The 17,277-nt window shown below is 40.5% G+C and overlaps 1 protein-coding gene across 1 annotated transcript; it reads left to right on the top strand.

The window, feature by feature from the left end:
* Window positions 1–389: 389 nt before the first annotated feature.
* On the top strand, window positions 390–17,118 carry pir (pirin). The gene is made up of 9 exons (XM_034299637.2): window positions 390–692; window positions 786–878; window positions 8,659–8,739; window positions 9,850–10,056; window positions 11,021–11,105; window positions 13,981–14,025; window positions 15,372–15,454; window positions 15,548–15,614; window positions 16,725–17,118. Exons 1-9 carry the CDS (start codon window positions 597–599, stop codon window positions 16,841–16,843), a joined length of 876 nt encoding a protein of 291 aa, XP_034155528.2. The 5' UTR covers window positions 390–596; the 3' UTR covers window positions 16,844–17,118.
* The last annotated feature ends 159 nt before the right edge of the window (window positions 17,119–17,277 follow it).

The following is a 17,277-nucleotide window of genomic DNA, read 5'->3' as shown; positions in this document are numbered from 1 at the left end:
GCGCATGCGCAATAGCATTGCAATAGACGCCCCTAAAGAATGTAAACAACATTCGAACAATTGTTCAATACAATACTAAAAGTCAATTCCTCGAGTCAATTCCACACATTGTTTTTGACTCAAAACTAAAACACGGACATAAAAAACGAGATATTTCTGCTATTTTAGTTAGGACCATCATTTGAAGAATCATTTGAAGAGTTATATAGCGCCAACACTGGTTATTATCTTAGCTCGTTCAGCTATATAGCCTTAAAATGCCTTAATACCTTGTTTCAGGTATGTGAGCAGGTTTGTCATTTTTAATTTTTACGAAAGAAAACATCGTTTTATTTCCTGTTTTAATGTGGAGAGAAAGTTTTCCCAGACACTTCCTTACCGCTGTCATGCGCGCGCGCATGAGCCGAATCAGTATCTCAGTGTGGAATCGACTCGGAGTCGAATCTCGTTTTTATAATGGCAGGAATCGAAGAGTCGAGTACCAGAGCTTTATTGACAGGTTCCACCGGTGGAGCACCAACCAAAACATTAGTGCTGTTCCAGCTGATTAGGACAGAAGTTGGAGTCGAGTTATTTTTTAAGAAAGCTGATTAAACATGATGAAGGTGAGAAAAGTGAGTAAAGTGGTTTTAAGCGTGGAGCAGTCGGAAGGAGTCGGAGCAAGGGTTCGTAGGAGCATCGGGCGAAAAGAAGTAGGTTTATTTCGACTTCACTCAAGTCTTCATGCAGTTAAAGCCATGATGACATGATGACATACTGCAGTGATTTGTGTGGACTCTTCTCAGCTAAGAAACCTGGATCCATTTCTGATGCTGGATGAGTTCTGTGTGAGGAAGCCTGCAGGTTTTCCTGATCATCCTCACCGTGGCTTTGAGACGGTAACACTCATCTTCTGTTCATCACAGACTGATAACCTTCTTCTGATTTTATACCATTACATCTGTGCATCTTATTTTAATCATCTGCATTATAAGCAAATAGTTATGGAAATGCCTGGGATCCTCCAGGTGCAGGTGTTTACCTGTGCACAGGAAGGTGGAGGTCAGTCATAAGGTCACATAATCAAAATAATAATAATAATAATAATAATAAAAATCATTCTATAACACACAAGTACATGACTTAAGATGTCAAGAGAAATCTAGCCCCAAACTGTAAATCTAATAAACATCAGACAGTGCAATGCAATGCATTTATTTCAGTATACATGTACATGTATCACATTATTAAAGGAATCATTAATTGATACCATTTAAAAGCCCTGGACAAATGTCCAATTATTAGTTTTAAAATGAATCAGTGCTTCTTGGTTCAGAAATAATTTTAGCATTGTCATTATAGTTTGCCAAAAACAGAATAGCCAAGAGGTCAAGAGTTTTAATTCATGAAAATCTCCAGCTTTCTCACTGTGACTCAGCACTGACAGGTTGTGTGTCTTTGTTTTGCCACCAGAGAGGGCTCTTGTGCAACCGTTTTATTGAACGTACACACAGGGATTTTTCACACTTGGTCCGTTTCAGGGATCTGAGAACGGTTTCGCTGGATTTTTGGCCCATATGTGAATGCTTCAAACAATCTCAGACCTCTTTACAGCAAAGCGAACTGAACCGAGACCATCGTGGGAGGTGGTCTGAGTACAGTTCACTCTCAGCTTATGGTATGGTTCACTAAAACGTACACTGTGAACACAAATCGCTCCGGACTCACTTGATTTTTCATCCGCAAATTCTCATACACGCCTCCGTACAACTTACGCTACTCAACATGGCTGCTCCTGCTGGAACAGGTATGTTATGGATGGATGAGGAAACAGCAGCACTTCTCCAAATTTGGAAGGAAGACTATATTAAGAAACAGTTATCTACCCACCCACAGAAATTCAAAAGTAGTTCTTCAATTTTCAGCTAAACTGAAAAACAGAGGATTTAACCGGACCGCTTTGGAGTAACCAGATCGCCAGGAATAAATGATTTGATTTCTTTCATTTGTTAATTTTGTTCTCTAGTTCTCTTTTGTAATTTTATAAACATGTTGTACAGGAAAATTAGCACATGTTTAAGGTCAGCCATCTTGCACATTATTGCTGTACCCACAATTCACAGCATTGCAAGAGGACAAGGACTCAAAAAGCAACAGTATGAACACAGAGGTCTGACCCCATTACTGCTTAAGTGGACCAAAAAAAAGGATCTACGTCCTCTTTCAGGGACAGGGACAGTTGGTAAAGAGAGCCGGGTCCTTTTTCACTTGGTTCACCTCTTGGTCCACTTCAAGGGGTCTTGAGTTCGGTTCTTTTAAAGAGGACTCAAGTGTGAAAACACCCTAAAGTGACCCGCAAGCGAACTGTACCCGGACTACAATCGGAGTCTGAATATGGTTCATTCGTGGTTCATTTTTGTGGTCCGCTTGATTTGTACATTGTGAAAACAAAGTTGTCTCAGTCCGCTTCTCATTTTTCTTTATAGATAAAGAGTTGCCGTACATACATAGCTCCAGTTTTCTGTCACCTAGCAGAAAAACAACTCAAATGGCCTTCCGTGTGGTTATGTGGTCCCATAACAAGGTCAGCAGTGTTAGGTAGCAACATGACAGATAAGCTAATAGAGCCACTGTAGCATCAGCAGTTAAGCTATAGAGCTTAAGTTGTTAGGCAGCAATAATATTATTGTATGAGTGACAGAAACAATAGTTACAGTATAATACTATTACTATAAAGTATGTGTGTATTATACTGTGTAGTGTATGCATGTATTTTGTCTACCCTAACCACTCACATCAGCCAGTACTGCAGTCAGTAGCTCTATGGCATGAAGCATGAGTTGATATTGATGGTTCAGCATCAGAAATGCTTCACTTCAAATCTGTTTTTCAGCCAAATCAAAGCATTTCAAGTCAAACGATAGCATCATGTAAAACAACCATTTTGAATTATCTAGTGTTGCACATATTCACTGTTAAACTATGGTAAAGGAGTTGTGGGGTGAACAAGAAGTGGTCTGAAATCTCATCAGGGCTAAAACACTGACATGATAATGGCGTGGTGGTTGCTACAGGTGTACCAGCATCATCATCAAGGCATTTAAGCACCTCACCATGACCAAACAAAATTATTGGCATACTACTTGGACAAAGGATTTCACCCCTTTTAACCACCAGGGGCAGTGTATAACCACTTGAGGGTCACATACGTATGTCGTATAACACAGTGTCCACAATAAATCCTGCTGTGATAGATGAATCATTCCCTTTTTTCTTTTCTTGCCTTACAGGTGTCCAATTCTCCAAAGCTTTTTATAGCCCCGTGTTATTTCCATTTTTCCTCCAAGAATGTGTTCTCTTTTCTGACAATACAAACATCATTTCGTGTCCACAGTAAATACTGCTGTCATGGATGAATCATTCGCTTTTTATTTTCTTGCCTTACAGGTGTCCAATTCAAGCTTTTCATAACCCCCCCGTTATTTCCATTCCACCTCGGAGAATGTGTTCTCGTTTCTAAGACGAACATTATTTTTAAGTGTTACTGAGCAGTATATTATGTTCTCTTGTCTTAAGTCAGTTTTTATCCCTTGCATGCTCGACTGGCCTGCACTTAGCGCAGTACTTTTACTTGTACTTGTCCTTTTTTTTTTTTTTTGAAAAAAACTTTTACAATTACATTCACAGGATTTAGTAGATGCTCTTATCCCGAGGGTTTTATTTACATGCTCACGCTAGTTCACCAGGTCACTAGCTAAAAGCCCTGTTAATACAGCATGAAAAGAAAAATAGACAAGACAAGGGTTTTTAAAAATAGATTACCTAAGTGGTAGTTGGTGCTTGGTGAAGAGGTAGGTCTTTATTTGTCGCTTGAAGCCAGTGACTCAGCTGTTCAGACAGCCGGGGGGGGGGGGTGCCAAGACAGAGGTTTAAAGGACGGCTTCCACGTGTACTGCGAGGGATGGTGGGCCAGGCTTCGTAGGCAAGCATCTGTGTTTTAAATCTGATGTAGCAGCTGCAGGAAGCCAGTGAAGGGAATGCAGCAATGGGATGTTTTTTTATATTTCAGATGTTCTTCTCTACGTTCGACTACACTACACCATGTTATACGCCTCGTTCGCCTTGGATGATTTCCGGCAAGACTAGCCTTCCATCTGTTCAAGTGTTCCACATTCTAGCAGGTTCTGCTACTTAACTGAGCTTGAGGCTTGTACTGTAATCATCAGAGAATAGGGCAGAGGTGCCAACATCTATGGTTTAGCCATATTATCATTTTTGAGTCCGTGCTGCTATGATATAGGAGACACTAAGCTTTTCTGCTTTTTCATGTAAAGCAGCAGTCGGACCAATCACGAATCACATCTGATATGGAATGGACTGCAGAGCGGATATGCATTTATTTTAATTTTGTAACAGTTGCATAAAGAAAGCTTATACACAGAGCTGTTTTAATATTTATGCTGTTAACATACACTACTGTCCACTGACACGCACTGAGATTCTTGTAGTATAATCGTTTTTTTTTTTTAAATTTACAGTAACAGTGAGCACTCAGGCGTCAGTTAAAAGTCAACTTTTACCAACTTTGTGAAAGTTCTAACTGCCACAGGGCATAGTAAGACTTTTTTCATCACCGCATAACAAATACTAGAACAGTGATTTCCGTATTTGTCACCTCCCAGTTAATCGAGTATTCAAAAAGCTCTTGCTGCATTGTTTACTGCGGAGTGAATTAATCTTATCTGGGATTCCTACTAAGTCACAGCTCTGTTTGGGAGTGGACCTCCATCTGCTTCTTATCAATCACTGTAAATTCAAAATCAAAGCCAACTTTATCATCTTGCATGTTTACTTCAGTTTTATTTATATAGCGCTTTTAACAATGGACATAGCCAGCTTTACAGATATCAGGATATAGATATAATTTAGATTTAGATTTAATCCTAATGAGCAAGCCAGAAGTGACGGTGGCAAGGTGTGTTGTTGGAATGTGAGTGCGTGCGTGGCGTCGATGTATGACCACGTGTAAACAAAGGGCGTGCTCACGCTTGGCTTGAGAAAAAAGGGAGCGTGATGCCTGCATGTCCAAGCACAAAAGAGGATTGAAGTAAACACTAGGAAATTTGAAATGCAAGGTTTCCACACCATGAGCGCATTGGGAACAGACCTTTAAATAATTGTTATGGATTTATAAGAAACTCTAGCTCCAATCTAGCTCCAATCTAGCTCCAAGCTAGCTAATTGATCCCAGTTTTCGAATGAGTGGATTCAGAGGTGAAATAGGAGTGATGTGATGTTACTCTGTTATCCACCAAATCACTACAGAATCTCTACAGTTCATTGATGAACATTGATAAGCTTAATGCACAGATCATACACAAAACTGGAGCATTCAAAGGAACTTGTGGAGATATGAGGAGCGAAAGAGAAAGAAAAGATCAAAGCGGGACTTTGTATAGGCCTAATGGGTTACTGCTCAAAAAAAATTAAAGGAACACTTTTTAATCAGAGTATAGCATCAAGTCAGTTAAACTCCTGGGATATTGATCTGGTCAGTTAAGTAGCAGAGGGGGTTGTTAATCAGTTTCAGTGCACTAGATGGGCAACAATGAGACGACCCCCAAAACAGGAATGGTTTTACAGGTGGAGGCCACTGACATTTTTTTCCCTACTCATCTGTTCTGACTGTTTTTCACTAGTTTTGCATTTAGCTTGGGTCAGTGTCACTACTGGTAGCATGAGGCAATACCTGGACCCTACAGAGGTTGCACAGGCAGTCCAACTCCTCCAGGATGGCACATCAATACGTGCCATTGCCAGAAGGTTTGCTGTGTCTCCCAGCACAGTCTCAAGATCATGGAGGAGATTCCAGGAGACAGGCAGTTACTCTAGGGGAGCATGGAGGAGATTCCAGGAGACAGGCAGTTACTCTAGGAGAGCTGGACAAGGCCCTAGAAGGTCCTTAACCCATCAGCAGGACTGGTATCTACTCCTTTGTGCAAGGAGGAACAGGATGAGCACTGCCAGAGCCCTACAAAATGACCTCCAGCAGGCCACTGGTGTGAATGTCTCTGACCAAACAATCAGAAACAGACTTCATGAGGGTGGCCTGAGGGCCCGACGTCCTCTAATGGGCCCTGTGCTCACTGCTCGGCACCGTGGAGCTCGATTGGCATTTGCCATTGAACACCAGAATTGGCAGGTCCGCCACTGGTGCCCTGTGCTTTTCACAGATGAGAGCAGGATCACCCTGAGCACATGTGACAGACATGAAAGGGTCTAGAGAAGTCGTGGAGAACATTATGCTGCCTGTAACATCGTTCAGCATGACCGGTTTAGTGGTGGGTCAGTGATGGTCTGGGGAGGCATATCCATGGAGGGACACACAGACCTCTACACGCAAGACAATGGCACCCTGACTGCCATTAGGTATCCGGATGAAATCCTTGGATCCATTGTCAGACCGTACGCTGATGCAGTGGGTCCTGGGTTCCTCCTGGTGCACGACAATGCCCGGCCTCATGTGGCGAGAGTATGCAGGCAGTTCCTGGAGGATGAAGGAATTGCTACCATTGAATGGCCCCCATGCTCGCCTGATCTAAATCCAATAGAACACCTCTGGGACATTATGTTTCGGTCCATCTGACGCCGCCAGGTTGCACCTCAGACTGTCCAGGAGCACATGCAGAGAGTAATCAGCACTTGTCAGATATTCCTGCAGCTCCTTTAATGTTGCCGTAGGGCTCTTGGCAGCCTCCTTGTTAAATTTTTGTCTTGTCCTTTTATAAATTTTGGAGGGACGTCCTGTTCTTGGTGATGTCATTGTGGTGCTCTATTTTCTCCACTTGTTGATGATGGCCTTCACGGTGTTCTATGGTACATCTAAAGTTTTGGAAATTATTTGTACCCCTCTCCTCATCTATCCCTTTCAACAGTGGAACAGTGTACAGGCTTTGTAAGATCTTTGCGGACCATGGCTTCAGCAGTCGGGTGCAACCAAGAAGATGTGAAGAAAATCCTACAGAAACAGCTGGTCTTTATTTGGGGTTAATCAGAATAATTTCATTGATGACAGCTGTGTGATATTTACTTTTGAACATGACATTGAATGCGATTGGTTCCTTCTGAACACAGCCACGTTCCCAGTTGTAAAAGGGTGTGCACGCTTATGCAACCAGGTTGTTGTAAGTTTTTATTTTTCCCTAAAATGTTTCGGATTGTTTTTCACTTTATAATATTGAGGATGGAAAAAGTTCTGACATGATTTGTCTTGGTTTCATTTTTTACATGTGTGTAAACTTTTTACGTGTATATATATATATATATATATATATATATAGATATATATATATATATATATATATACTACTAATAGAAAAAGAAGTATATTTCCTATAGTTAATTAAGCCCAGATGGTCAGTCTCACTTTGAGTTGATCCTGCTTGGGTGTGTCTCGAGGAGTTGTGTTGGCCGGCTCACGTGGTCTGAGGTGTGCAGGCCTGGAGAAGCGCTGAAATTGACGTCTTGATGATCCAGTGTGATTTGTGATCAGAAGAATGATGCATCTCGGCAGGATTCTTGTGAATCCGTTCATTCCAGGGGAAAAATAAAAACCGAGATCTCGATTTGAAGTGCACAGAAGGGTCCAACTGCTTCATTCGTTACTCGCAACTATTTTGTCACCAGTTGGGTTCGACTAGTGAAAATAAGAAAGGAAAGATGAGCAAGAAACTTTCCCTTGGTGGCATTTATCCCAAGGGGTCTCAGGTGCAGTCATCTCTCTTCTTCCCATAAGATGCAGGAGGTGTGGTGCCTACTAGTGGATAGTGGCAGCTTGGGTACCTACAATAATAAAGGGTGCTTGGACCCCCAAGATTACCGCTTGCTATATTTTTAACATTTTGTACATTCCCAAATCTGTGATTTGGGAAAAACCTTTCTTTAAGAGTCCTTCATATAGTTGAGAGTTCTTAGCTTTGTAAAGGGGAGTTATCCAGAGCCCTATCTCATACAGCTGTAGGGTTCTACATAAAACCTTTCAGGGTTCCCCTATGAGGACAAGCTTAAGAGTTTGAGACTCAACAACCAGCGCTTTGGCAACATTCCCATGATGCCTCAGTGGAACAGGTGTGTTTTCTCATGGACGGACACGTGACGACTATCTCACAGCTGTGTTCAGAGATCACAGGCTGCTCCTTTATTTCAGCAGGCATCCAGGGGAAAAGACGCTGACCTTGTCCTTCCCTACCTCCCACAAGCTTCACTGATTCTTCCTGCAATACAGGCTGTTTTATATTTATTATTTAGTTACTTAACAAGATTTAACAGTTTCTTGGTATCCTACGTTGATCCAAGCTCATATTTATTTCTGAAATGTATGTTCTTTGCTATAATATCAAATCAAGGCTTTTTTTTTTGTTCCTTTGGTCTGTTTCACTGTAACAAAATAACTTGGCTCATTCCCCGGGGAGCAAGAAATTAAATAATTTTTTTTTTCCAAGTTCCATTATTTATTGCACAAGTCATTTTCTTTACACGCTGTATTTTTCTCAGCAGTAGAAAATGTGTTCTCTTTTTATGAGGAATCGAGATTCTGTGTTCGTTTACGGAACACCGTGATTATATGGTTACACCGTATATCTGTGCTATCGTAAAAACCTGTATTTGTTTTCTCCACAGGTAACGTACCTTCTAACTGGTGCATCGGCTCACGAGGATTTTTGTGGACATTATGGTAAACTGGAGGCTGGGGATTTGCAGGTAGACCACACAACGGGGCCTGATTAAAATCTACACAAAGTCATCAATGGATTTTTGGCTTTGATTAACAAAGAGGATCTAAAACATAGTTTAATCGTTGCTGTTGGTGTAGTTCTAGACAGGTAGTTTGTAAAACCGAAGCAATTTAAAACTGACAAACTGTATATGTTAATAAGAGTCTGATTTCTACAATATATTGTGAAGCCTCTGACATGCACACAGACGCAGGGCTGCAAAAACTAATAAGAGATCAGACCTATGGGGCTGTAATTCCTATAATTCCAGTGTTGTAAAGCTGTCTTTCTGTTTCAGGGGTCAGTGAGGAAGTAGGGTTGTCATGTATCTGTAGCCCACAGAGTGTTTTTCAATGTCTGCCCTATTTCTACTATGTTCATTCAGAAGCTTAGCAGCCCTCAGCCAACCGCACGACCAGAGAGTTATGAAAGCTGCTGACAGTGTTTCACTTCGTAACTCAAACCACACAGTAATGCTTTAGGTCTGAGAGCATGGATGGAAATTTCCATGGTGAAACAGAGAATAAGAGAGGTAGACCCCAAAGGGCGCATTAAGCTCTGCTTGTAAAAATGTAGTGGTTCATTTTACAATGAAGCAAGTTAGAGAGCTGCACTTCGTTTAGCAGAAAGATTACATTCGCCGCCATTTGCTGCTTTGTAGGAAAAAAAAGGTCAGAGCAGGCAGCTTTTTTATGGGAGGTAACTTTAAGAGTAATAGCACTTTGCTGTGTTATAATTGGCTGAGTTGTGCTTCAGCTTATAGGCTTATTATGTGCCGCTGAATTAACTTAATTAGCCACTGTTTTTTTTTTTTTTTTTTTTTGTACAAAAAAGTACTTAATGATTTTTTTTTTTCCTTCCTTGCCCAGACAGTTGAATTGGGTGTGCTCATCAAACAAATATCACCCACTATGAAGCTTGACTCTAGGATTAGAGAGAATAGAATTGGCCACGGCTTGTTTTTTTTTTGGACCTGGTCATACTAAATTAAACAAATTTAATCTTAAACCAATTCAAGAATGAGCCAGAAAGAGAAATCATTTCTCAAGTTGGTTGAAATATGTGTGTGTGTGTGTGTGTGTGTGTGGCGCGGCAGTGGATGACTGCAGGACGTGGTGTGGTTCATGCAGAGATGCCTCTATCAGAAGAGCCAATGCGGGGCCTTCAGCTTTGGGTGAACCTGCGAAAAGCAGATAAAATGGTGGAACCTCAGTACCAGGAACTGAAAAGCATTCAGGTTCCCAAGCCTAGCAAAGATGGCGTGACTGTGGCCGTCATTTCGGGAGAAGCCCTTGGGGTGAAGGTGAGGATCAAAAATCCTTATTTGGGTCCGGAAACATCACCCCTAACATCTCATTTTCACTCGGAACCCTCGAGTTTATCTAGAAATTGCAGGCGTAAGACGTCATCAGCCAGGCCCCCCATTTATCGGACAAAAGCAGGAAATTGGGAACAGACTTTTGGGGGGTGGAAGTAGGGTTTTAATGTTGTAAATGTGAATTGTGGCTGAGTCTGGGTCCCCCAGGCCAGAAACGAGTGGAAGTGACCCAGGACTCGAGCGAAATTAGGTCAGTCAAGCAGCCAAGTGTTGCCTGAAACCAGACGCTCGCTGTTAGTCTTATACTCCGTTATCACATCTGTTAAGAAATAGCACATTCTTTAAGGTTTTCAGTCTGGGTGATGATGAAAAGTATTTCTAGACCATTGTAAGGTAATATCATTATTATTATTACTAGAACATCATGGTGACATAGACAATAAAAAAAAAAAAACAGTAAAATTTATCTAACAGTGTATGTGACAAAACTATTATTTAATAAAATATAAATAAAAATAAAATAACTAGGAAACTAGAACAAGATAAAAACCCAGTTAGGGTTTTACATATTAAAGTATATTTGGTCTGGACTGGAATGTATGTCCATAAATCATTTTGAAGTAAAAAAAAAAAAAAAACAGTAAAAACATAAACTATTACCAGAATAGAAATGTGAAGAAAACGTTTTCTGTCAGTTTTTAATTTCAAATCATGGGCTACTTTCTTTGATGCTGTTTCAGTAGAATCGTCTAATAAAAGTTCTCATTTGTCGTTTTCACTGGAGACGGCAGTTAGCAGTTTGCACGCTACTACTTCTTAAAAATGACTTGGGGGAAAAAAGTTAAATATTCAGTCATGCGGTACATTTAGGCGACTGATCCTGGAAATGGGTTATTTCGCATTATAGTATCAACAATTTATTAATGTCTTGCTGTATTCTTTTTTTTAGTCAAAAATCTACACCAGAACTCCAACGGTTTATCTTGACTTCCGACTCAGTGAGGGGGCAAAACACGTGCAGCCAATACCCTTGGGTAAGAATCAGTGTCTGTACTGATAGAATTCAGTGAAACAGCAACTGTGGTGTTTGGCCTAACATACCCATCAAGCACTGGCAATAAATACAGATCTCATGAAAGTGGTGCCAGCTGTTCTCTATTCACAGATGTCAGGATGACTGTTGTAGAGTTTCGGCAGAGCGACGGAATGAAAGTTTAGACATGAGGAAGCTCTCAACATTTTTTTCTCTCATTAAACCCTTACTCACTCTTGTAATAATGATTATCGTAACCGCAAAACACCCATGTCCAACATGCCCCATACACGTAAACTTTCACTTCGAATAGACAACACAAACATCTATCCCATATTCGTGAGCGCTGTCAAAACAGCGTCTCCTCAAAGACGTCAGTTTGGTTCTTAGTGCAATTCATAGCTGTGACTCAGCTCCGAGTCGTTCCAGCGTTCGGGTCAGACGAGCATGCTTACTGACGATCATATACCTCTCGATGGCCCTTCTTACCAAAAACTACTGTTCTGCACGACAACATCTACATTTAGACAAAAACAGCTGTAGGGAAATGAGTGGTTGTCTTATGTTGTGGTTTTATTTTTTTTCTCTGGAATTTCCAGAGTACTCACGCTATGAGTGTAAGCTCCATCCTGAAGGTCATTCTGAAAGGAAACGTTCACGAAAGTCTGGGAAATGATTTATGCACAGGTCCCTGATTGTAGGACTTGCAACATCCAGTAAATGAAGACTGTTACAGAAAGAAGCTTGTATATTAGAGGTCAAACTAGAAAGAATTACCATTAGCTCCAAAATTAACGGCACCCATTAAAGGGAGTTTGCACCAAGTACTAAATGCAGCACTGCCAATAAATGTGACAGATGGGTTTTGTTTAAATGAATACTTTTAATTTCAATAAAATAAATGTACTTAAATTAAATGTTAGATTTCTGTCATGTATACATGTTGATCAGCCATAACATTAAAACCACTGACAGGTGAAGTGAATAACATTGATTATCTTGTTACAATTGCACCTTTCAAGGGGTGGGATATATTAGACAGCAAGTCAGTTTTCAAAGTTGATCTGTTGGATGTGGGGAAAAATGGATCTGAGCGACTTTGACAAGGGCCAAATTGTGATGGCTAGACGTCTGAGTCAGAGCATCTCCAAAACAGCAGGTCTTGTTGGATGTTCCCGGTATGCAGTGGCTAGTACCTACCAAAAGTGGTCCAAGGAAGGACAACTGGTGAACCGGCGACAGGGTCGTGGGCGCCCAAGACTCACTGATGCATGTGGGGAGCGAAGGCTAGCCTGTCTGGTCTGATCCCACAGAAGAGCTACTGCAGCACAAACTGCTGAAAAAGTTAATGCTGGCTATGACAGTGTGACGAGGAGGAGGGAGGGGCCAGGCTGTGAGGACGCACGCCTGGCACGGAGTTGTCTGATCAGTGGGAGAGAGTGATAAAGGAGCAGCTGGAGGAGCCTGGGAGAGGGAGAGAGATGCACGTCTGTTTTTATGTTGGTGCTACGTTTGTTTCTGTTATGTTTGAGTTCTGTTTATTATTAAATGTTACCTTTGAGTTCACTCGGTTCCCGTCTCCTCCTTTCCCATCTTTGAAGTTTGTTACAGATAGAAAGGTGTCAGAATACACAATGCATCGCAGCTTGCTGTGTATGGGGCTGCGTAGCCGCAGACCGGTCAGAGTGCCCATGCTGACCACTGTCCACCACCGAAAGTACCTACAATGGGCACGTGAGCATCAGAGCTGGACCAGCAGTGGAATAAGGCGGCCTGGTCTGAAGAGCCATGTTTTCTTTTACATCATGTGGCTGGCAGAGGCACTGTGGTCCTGGCATTCATGTGGATGTTACTTTGACGCGTACCACCTACCTAAACATTGTTGCAGACCATGTACACCCCTTCATGGCAACGGTATTCCCTAATGGCAGTCGCCTCTTTCAGCAGGATAATGTGCCCTGCCACACTGTTTTTTTTTTTTTTTTTTTCAGGAGCAATTGTTCAGGAGGAGCATGACAAAGAGTTAAGGTTGTTGACTTGGCCTCCAAATTCCCTAGTTCTCAATCCAATCGAGCATCTGTGGGATGTGCTGGATAAACATGTCCGATCCATGGAGGCCCCACCTCACAACTTACAGGACTTAAAGGATCTTCTTTATTAATTATTAATTTATTAATGTTTTGGTGCCAGATACCACAGCACACCTTCAGAGGTCTTGTGATGCCCATGCCTCAATGGGTCAGAGCTGTTTTGGTGGCACAGGAGGGACCTACTCAATATTAGGCAGGTGGTTTTAATGTTATGGCTGATTGGTGTGAAGGGATGGGGAGAGAGAGAGAGAGAGATACATATATATATATACACACACACATATATGTTGCTTATATATATATATATGTAGACTTTTGCAATTTACTGCCCTTATTATCCAAACACCCTCAGCCTACAGGATCATTTCTCAGATTACAGATACAGAGCTGCCAAATATGTATAAACAGAAAGATTTTACAGCTTCCAAGGATATGCTTTCATTATGTCATTTAGGGTGAGCCACATCAGTGTTAAGTCCACACCTGCATACTTAAGCCATGAAGAAACATTAAAAAAAGAAGAAAAGAAACACCAGAGTACTCTGCAAGGATTCTAATGAGACTGACTGTATGTCCTTGTAATAGTTATGAGGCTGTTTGGTCCATTCACATGCACACTTATCCTCAGAGAATGACCTCAGAAGACTTTCAGTTATTTATCAGAGTGAGCTGCAGGCATGTTAATGCATTATTCACGCTCCTGACCCCATGGAGACCTTTTTTTATATTCATATAATTAAAATATGTAGGAAATCTATTGAAAACGTATTCTGTTCTGCTGACTAGGTTGGACCGCTTTTATCTACACGCTCTCGGGAATTGTGCATACTGGTAAGTACAAACTTCCTTCGACATTTGCATTTGCATCCAGACACAAGAAAGCTTTTGTCTAAAATCCATAATATACAGAGTCTGTGTTTTTTTTTTTTTTTTTTTTTTCACAATTCCGGTATCAGAGTCTTCTTTTCTTCCCTGCAATTTTGAGTATATCTTGATTTCCACTTTCTCTCCTGGTCTTGGACGCGACACAGACCCATGAGGTTGCCTTTGTGATCTCACTCCAACGGCAACAGCGCACACCCCTGGCCTGAGGAACAGCTACTATTGCACTGTTTGAAGTGTTGATTTATTGAGTTGGTTATGATGATTTCCAGGTTGTAGGCGGATTGTCTACACGGTCATTAGTTGATGAATTTTCCAAGGCGAGTTTGTGGAGACTCATGTGAAACCAACACCCCTCTTGAGCTCGGTCCAACATTTGTATTACGTCTATATATTGCATAATTAATGTACGTTTCTTAGTTTCTGTTTTCTGTTAGTCTTAATATAACCCAGTTCTGTATCGAGTAATACTTTAACAACAGTATAGACTATTTTACTGTAATTGTCTCATTGTCAGGGTTTATCAAAGAGCTGGTATCCAGTGACTGTTGTACTGGTTCCTGTATAACAGCTGAAATCCATAATAAGCAGGGATGAAAAGTGTAAACCTCTGCTTTAACTTCCAAGGAAAGTGTTATTATTTTCATCAGTGAGATGAATCTGGCTTCGCATGTTTAGATGTTTTCTGAGCTCCGTTTTGACTACAGGGAGAACATGTTTATACTTCTTTTATCAGCTCCAATTTAAAAAAAAAAAAAAAAAAGAAGAATTTCTGTCTTGCATAAGAAACGTTCTGCCTGGATCATTGACAAAAACAGGAAGTCTTCCAGTTAAACATTATCTGATTATTGATGTAGTGCTCTTGATTTCAAGTGTTTTAACTAATTATGAGCAAATCTCATAGGTTATCTTCAGCTGACATAAAAGGATTGTACATTTGGTCCTTCGAGTATACTTTGTTGACTGTATAATTGACATAATTGTTAGCAGATGATTTGGAACAGGGAGAAATGAAAGCTGCTTTGGCATTGAAGTTGTTTCAAGAAACCACCGCATTACCATTCAGTGCAAACAAGTTGAGCAGCTGTGTTCGATAAAGGCGTCCACCATTATCATTCAGCATCTAAAAAATGAGCAAAGACATGAATCAAAGGGAGGGCAGGGTACTCTAAAAATATTTTTCCTGCCCAGACATTCTTCTAATCCACCAAGTTTCACGGAAGACCCATTTCCGAAAGAATTGTTGGTCATCAGTGCCAGTTACACGGTTTCAGTGTTATACTTCCATTTATTAGGGCCGGAAGAAGATCAGAAGAAAGTGGAACCTCACCACACTGTGGTTTTTGAGGATGGTGACTGTATCAGAGTGGAAAATAAGGTAGAAATGCAATAGTAATTTCTTTAGGTTTATCAACACTGTAGTGAGATTGAATAACATTTTACAATTGACCTGGTTTTTTGTTGTTTCCAGGCAGTTGAGGAGGCACACTTCGTGTTGATTGCTGGAGAACCTATCAAGGAACCAGTGGTGCAGCATGGTACAGTTAAAGCAACAATAAACCATTAGTGTATAAGCCATGGATTCGTCATAGAATAGAATCACAGAATCGGCTGAATCAATTCATTAGAGAAATACCATTTCTATTGGCTTTGCAGTCCAGGATATTGGGTTTGAATTGAAACAATGATTAATTAGATTAAAGTACACAGTGTACCTTTTAATGTGAGGGTATTTACATCTCTATTAAGTGAACCGTATATCCATTTTAATATTTTATGAAATCATATCGCTAATTACAGTGGGTGTCATTGCATCGTTAGTTTCTGTCCAGGAGAGCCCATGAAAAGATCTTTACAACAAAGATAAACTGATAAGAAGCTAGAATCAGAATCAGTTTTATTTGCCAAGTAAGATTTCTCAACACAAAAGGAGTTTGACTCTGGTTTTCCAGTAGCTCTCTCAGTCACACAAATAACACACAAACACGTAGAAATTGCACAACTAAGCAGTAGAGAAAAAGGCCACAAAAATGTTTTCGGTTATTAACCCCAGAATGGTGTCATAGATGACTAAAGTACCAAGGCCCCTACAGAGGGTTAACAGTGGGGTTAAGAAATTTAAAAAAAATCTGTGAAACATAGTAGAAGGTGTGTAATAACTTGGGCATCTATTGTCAATGACAGTGAACCTGGATCACTTTGTTTTTTTTGTTTTTTTAGTGATAATGGATAAATTTCAAAAACTGACTGCGCCTATATTGATCATTATATTGAATTCAAAATTGCATAATTACTTACGTGACAGAGTATCAGTGAGTATCTGTGTGTGAGTGAGTATCTGTGTGTCTGTGGATCTCAGAGTTTACGCAATCACAAAGGATTAACAGCTAATTACATGAACATGCCAAGTTTAAGACGAAATATTTTATCCAAATAATTTTAGATCATCAACTGAAGGAACTGTACAAAAAAAAAAAAAAAAGCATTGATTCCTGTGTGGTTTCAACAAGTAGAAATGTAAATGCCCTTAATGCTGCTTTCCCTCAGTCATAGTTATAGTTCAGATCCAGTGTGCTGGTGTTGAGCAAAAGTTGGCCCTGTTAATAGACAGATGTGTAATATCCTGTATCTGTGTCTCTCCACTATAGGCCCATTCGTCATGAACTCTGAGGAGGAGATAGAGCAAACCATTACGGACTACAGAACATGCACAAATGGATTTGAGAGAGCAAGACACTGGCAATCAAAAATACGTGGACCATTCTAAATGTTTGTCTAAACAAATGTGTTGAATTTTTATATGTTACTAGAAAAGCACTTTTATTAACTTCAAATAGAATATATAACCTGCATTTATTTACTTTAGCGATTTGCTCTTTTTACAGTGATGGCTGATCATTGTGTTTGTTGATTGCACTGCTTTCATGTAATTGTAACATCATAGATAATTGCTTTTAGAGTGAAGTTTTGTGTCTGCACAGGGACCATGAACACAATTAGCTCCACCTATAAACCATTAAAGAGTACTATAACCACCTCCAATTGTCGTCTCATGTTTCAAACTCATTTTCAGGATTGTCTTAGAATGACATTGCAAACATACATACATGCATATACACCATGTGAAGAAGTGAGTCAGCCTTGCCCTGCCTCTTATTGCGTAGCGTTGCTGTGTTTGGTTGGGATACAGACTCCAGCCTC

The sequence above is a fragment of the Pangasianodon hypophthalmus genome, chromosome 25 (genome assembly GCF_027358585.1).
Source record: "Pangasianodon hypophthalmus isolate fPanHyp1 chromosome 25, fPanHyp1.pri, whole genome shotgun sequence".
NCBI lineage: Eukaryota > Metazoa > Chordata > Actinopteri > Siluriformes > Pangasiidae > Pangasianodon > Pangasianodon hypophthalmus.
The sequence above is the reverse complement of the archived record's forward strand: the minus strand, read 5'-3'. Positions and strand labels throughout refer to the sequence as shown.

Coding starts and splice junctions, on each gene's coding strand:
- pir (XM_034299637.2), top strand. CDS start 597: ATGATGAAGGTGAGAAAAGTGAGTAAAGTGGTTTTAAGCGTGGAGCAG. Junction 11,106..13,980: donor CGTGCAGCCAATACCCTTGG/GTAAGAATCAGT, acceptor TCTGCTGACTAG/GTTGGACCGCTTTTATCTAC. Junction 15,615..16,724: donor GGAACCAGTGGTGCAGCATG/GTACAGTTAAAG, acceptor TCTCCACTATAG/GCCCATTCGTCATGAACTCT.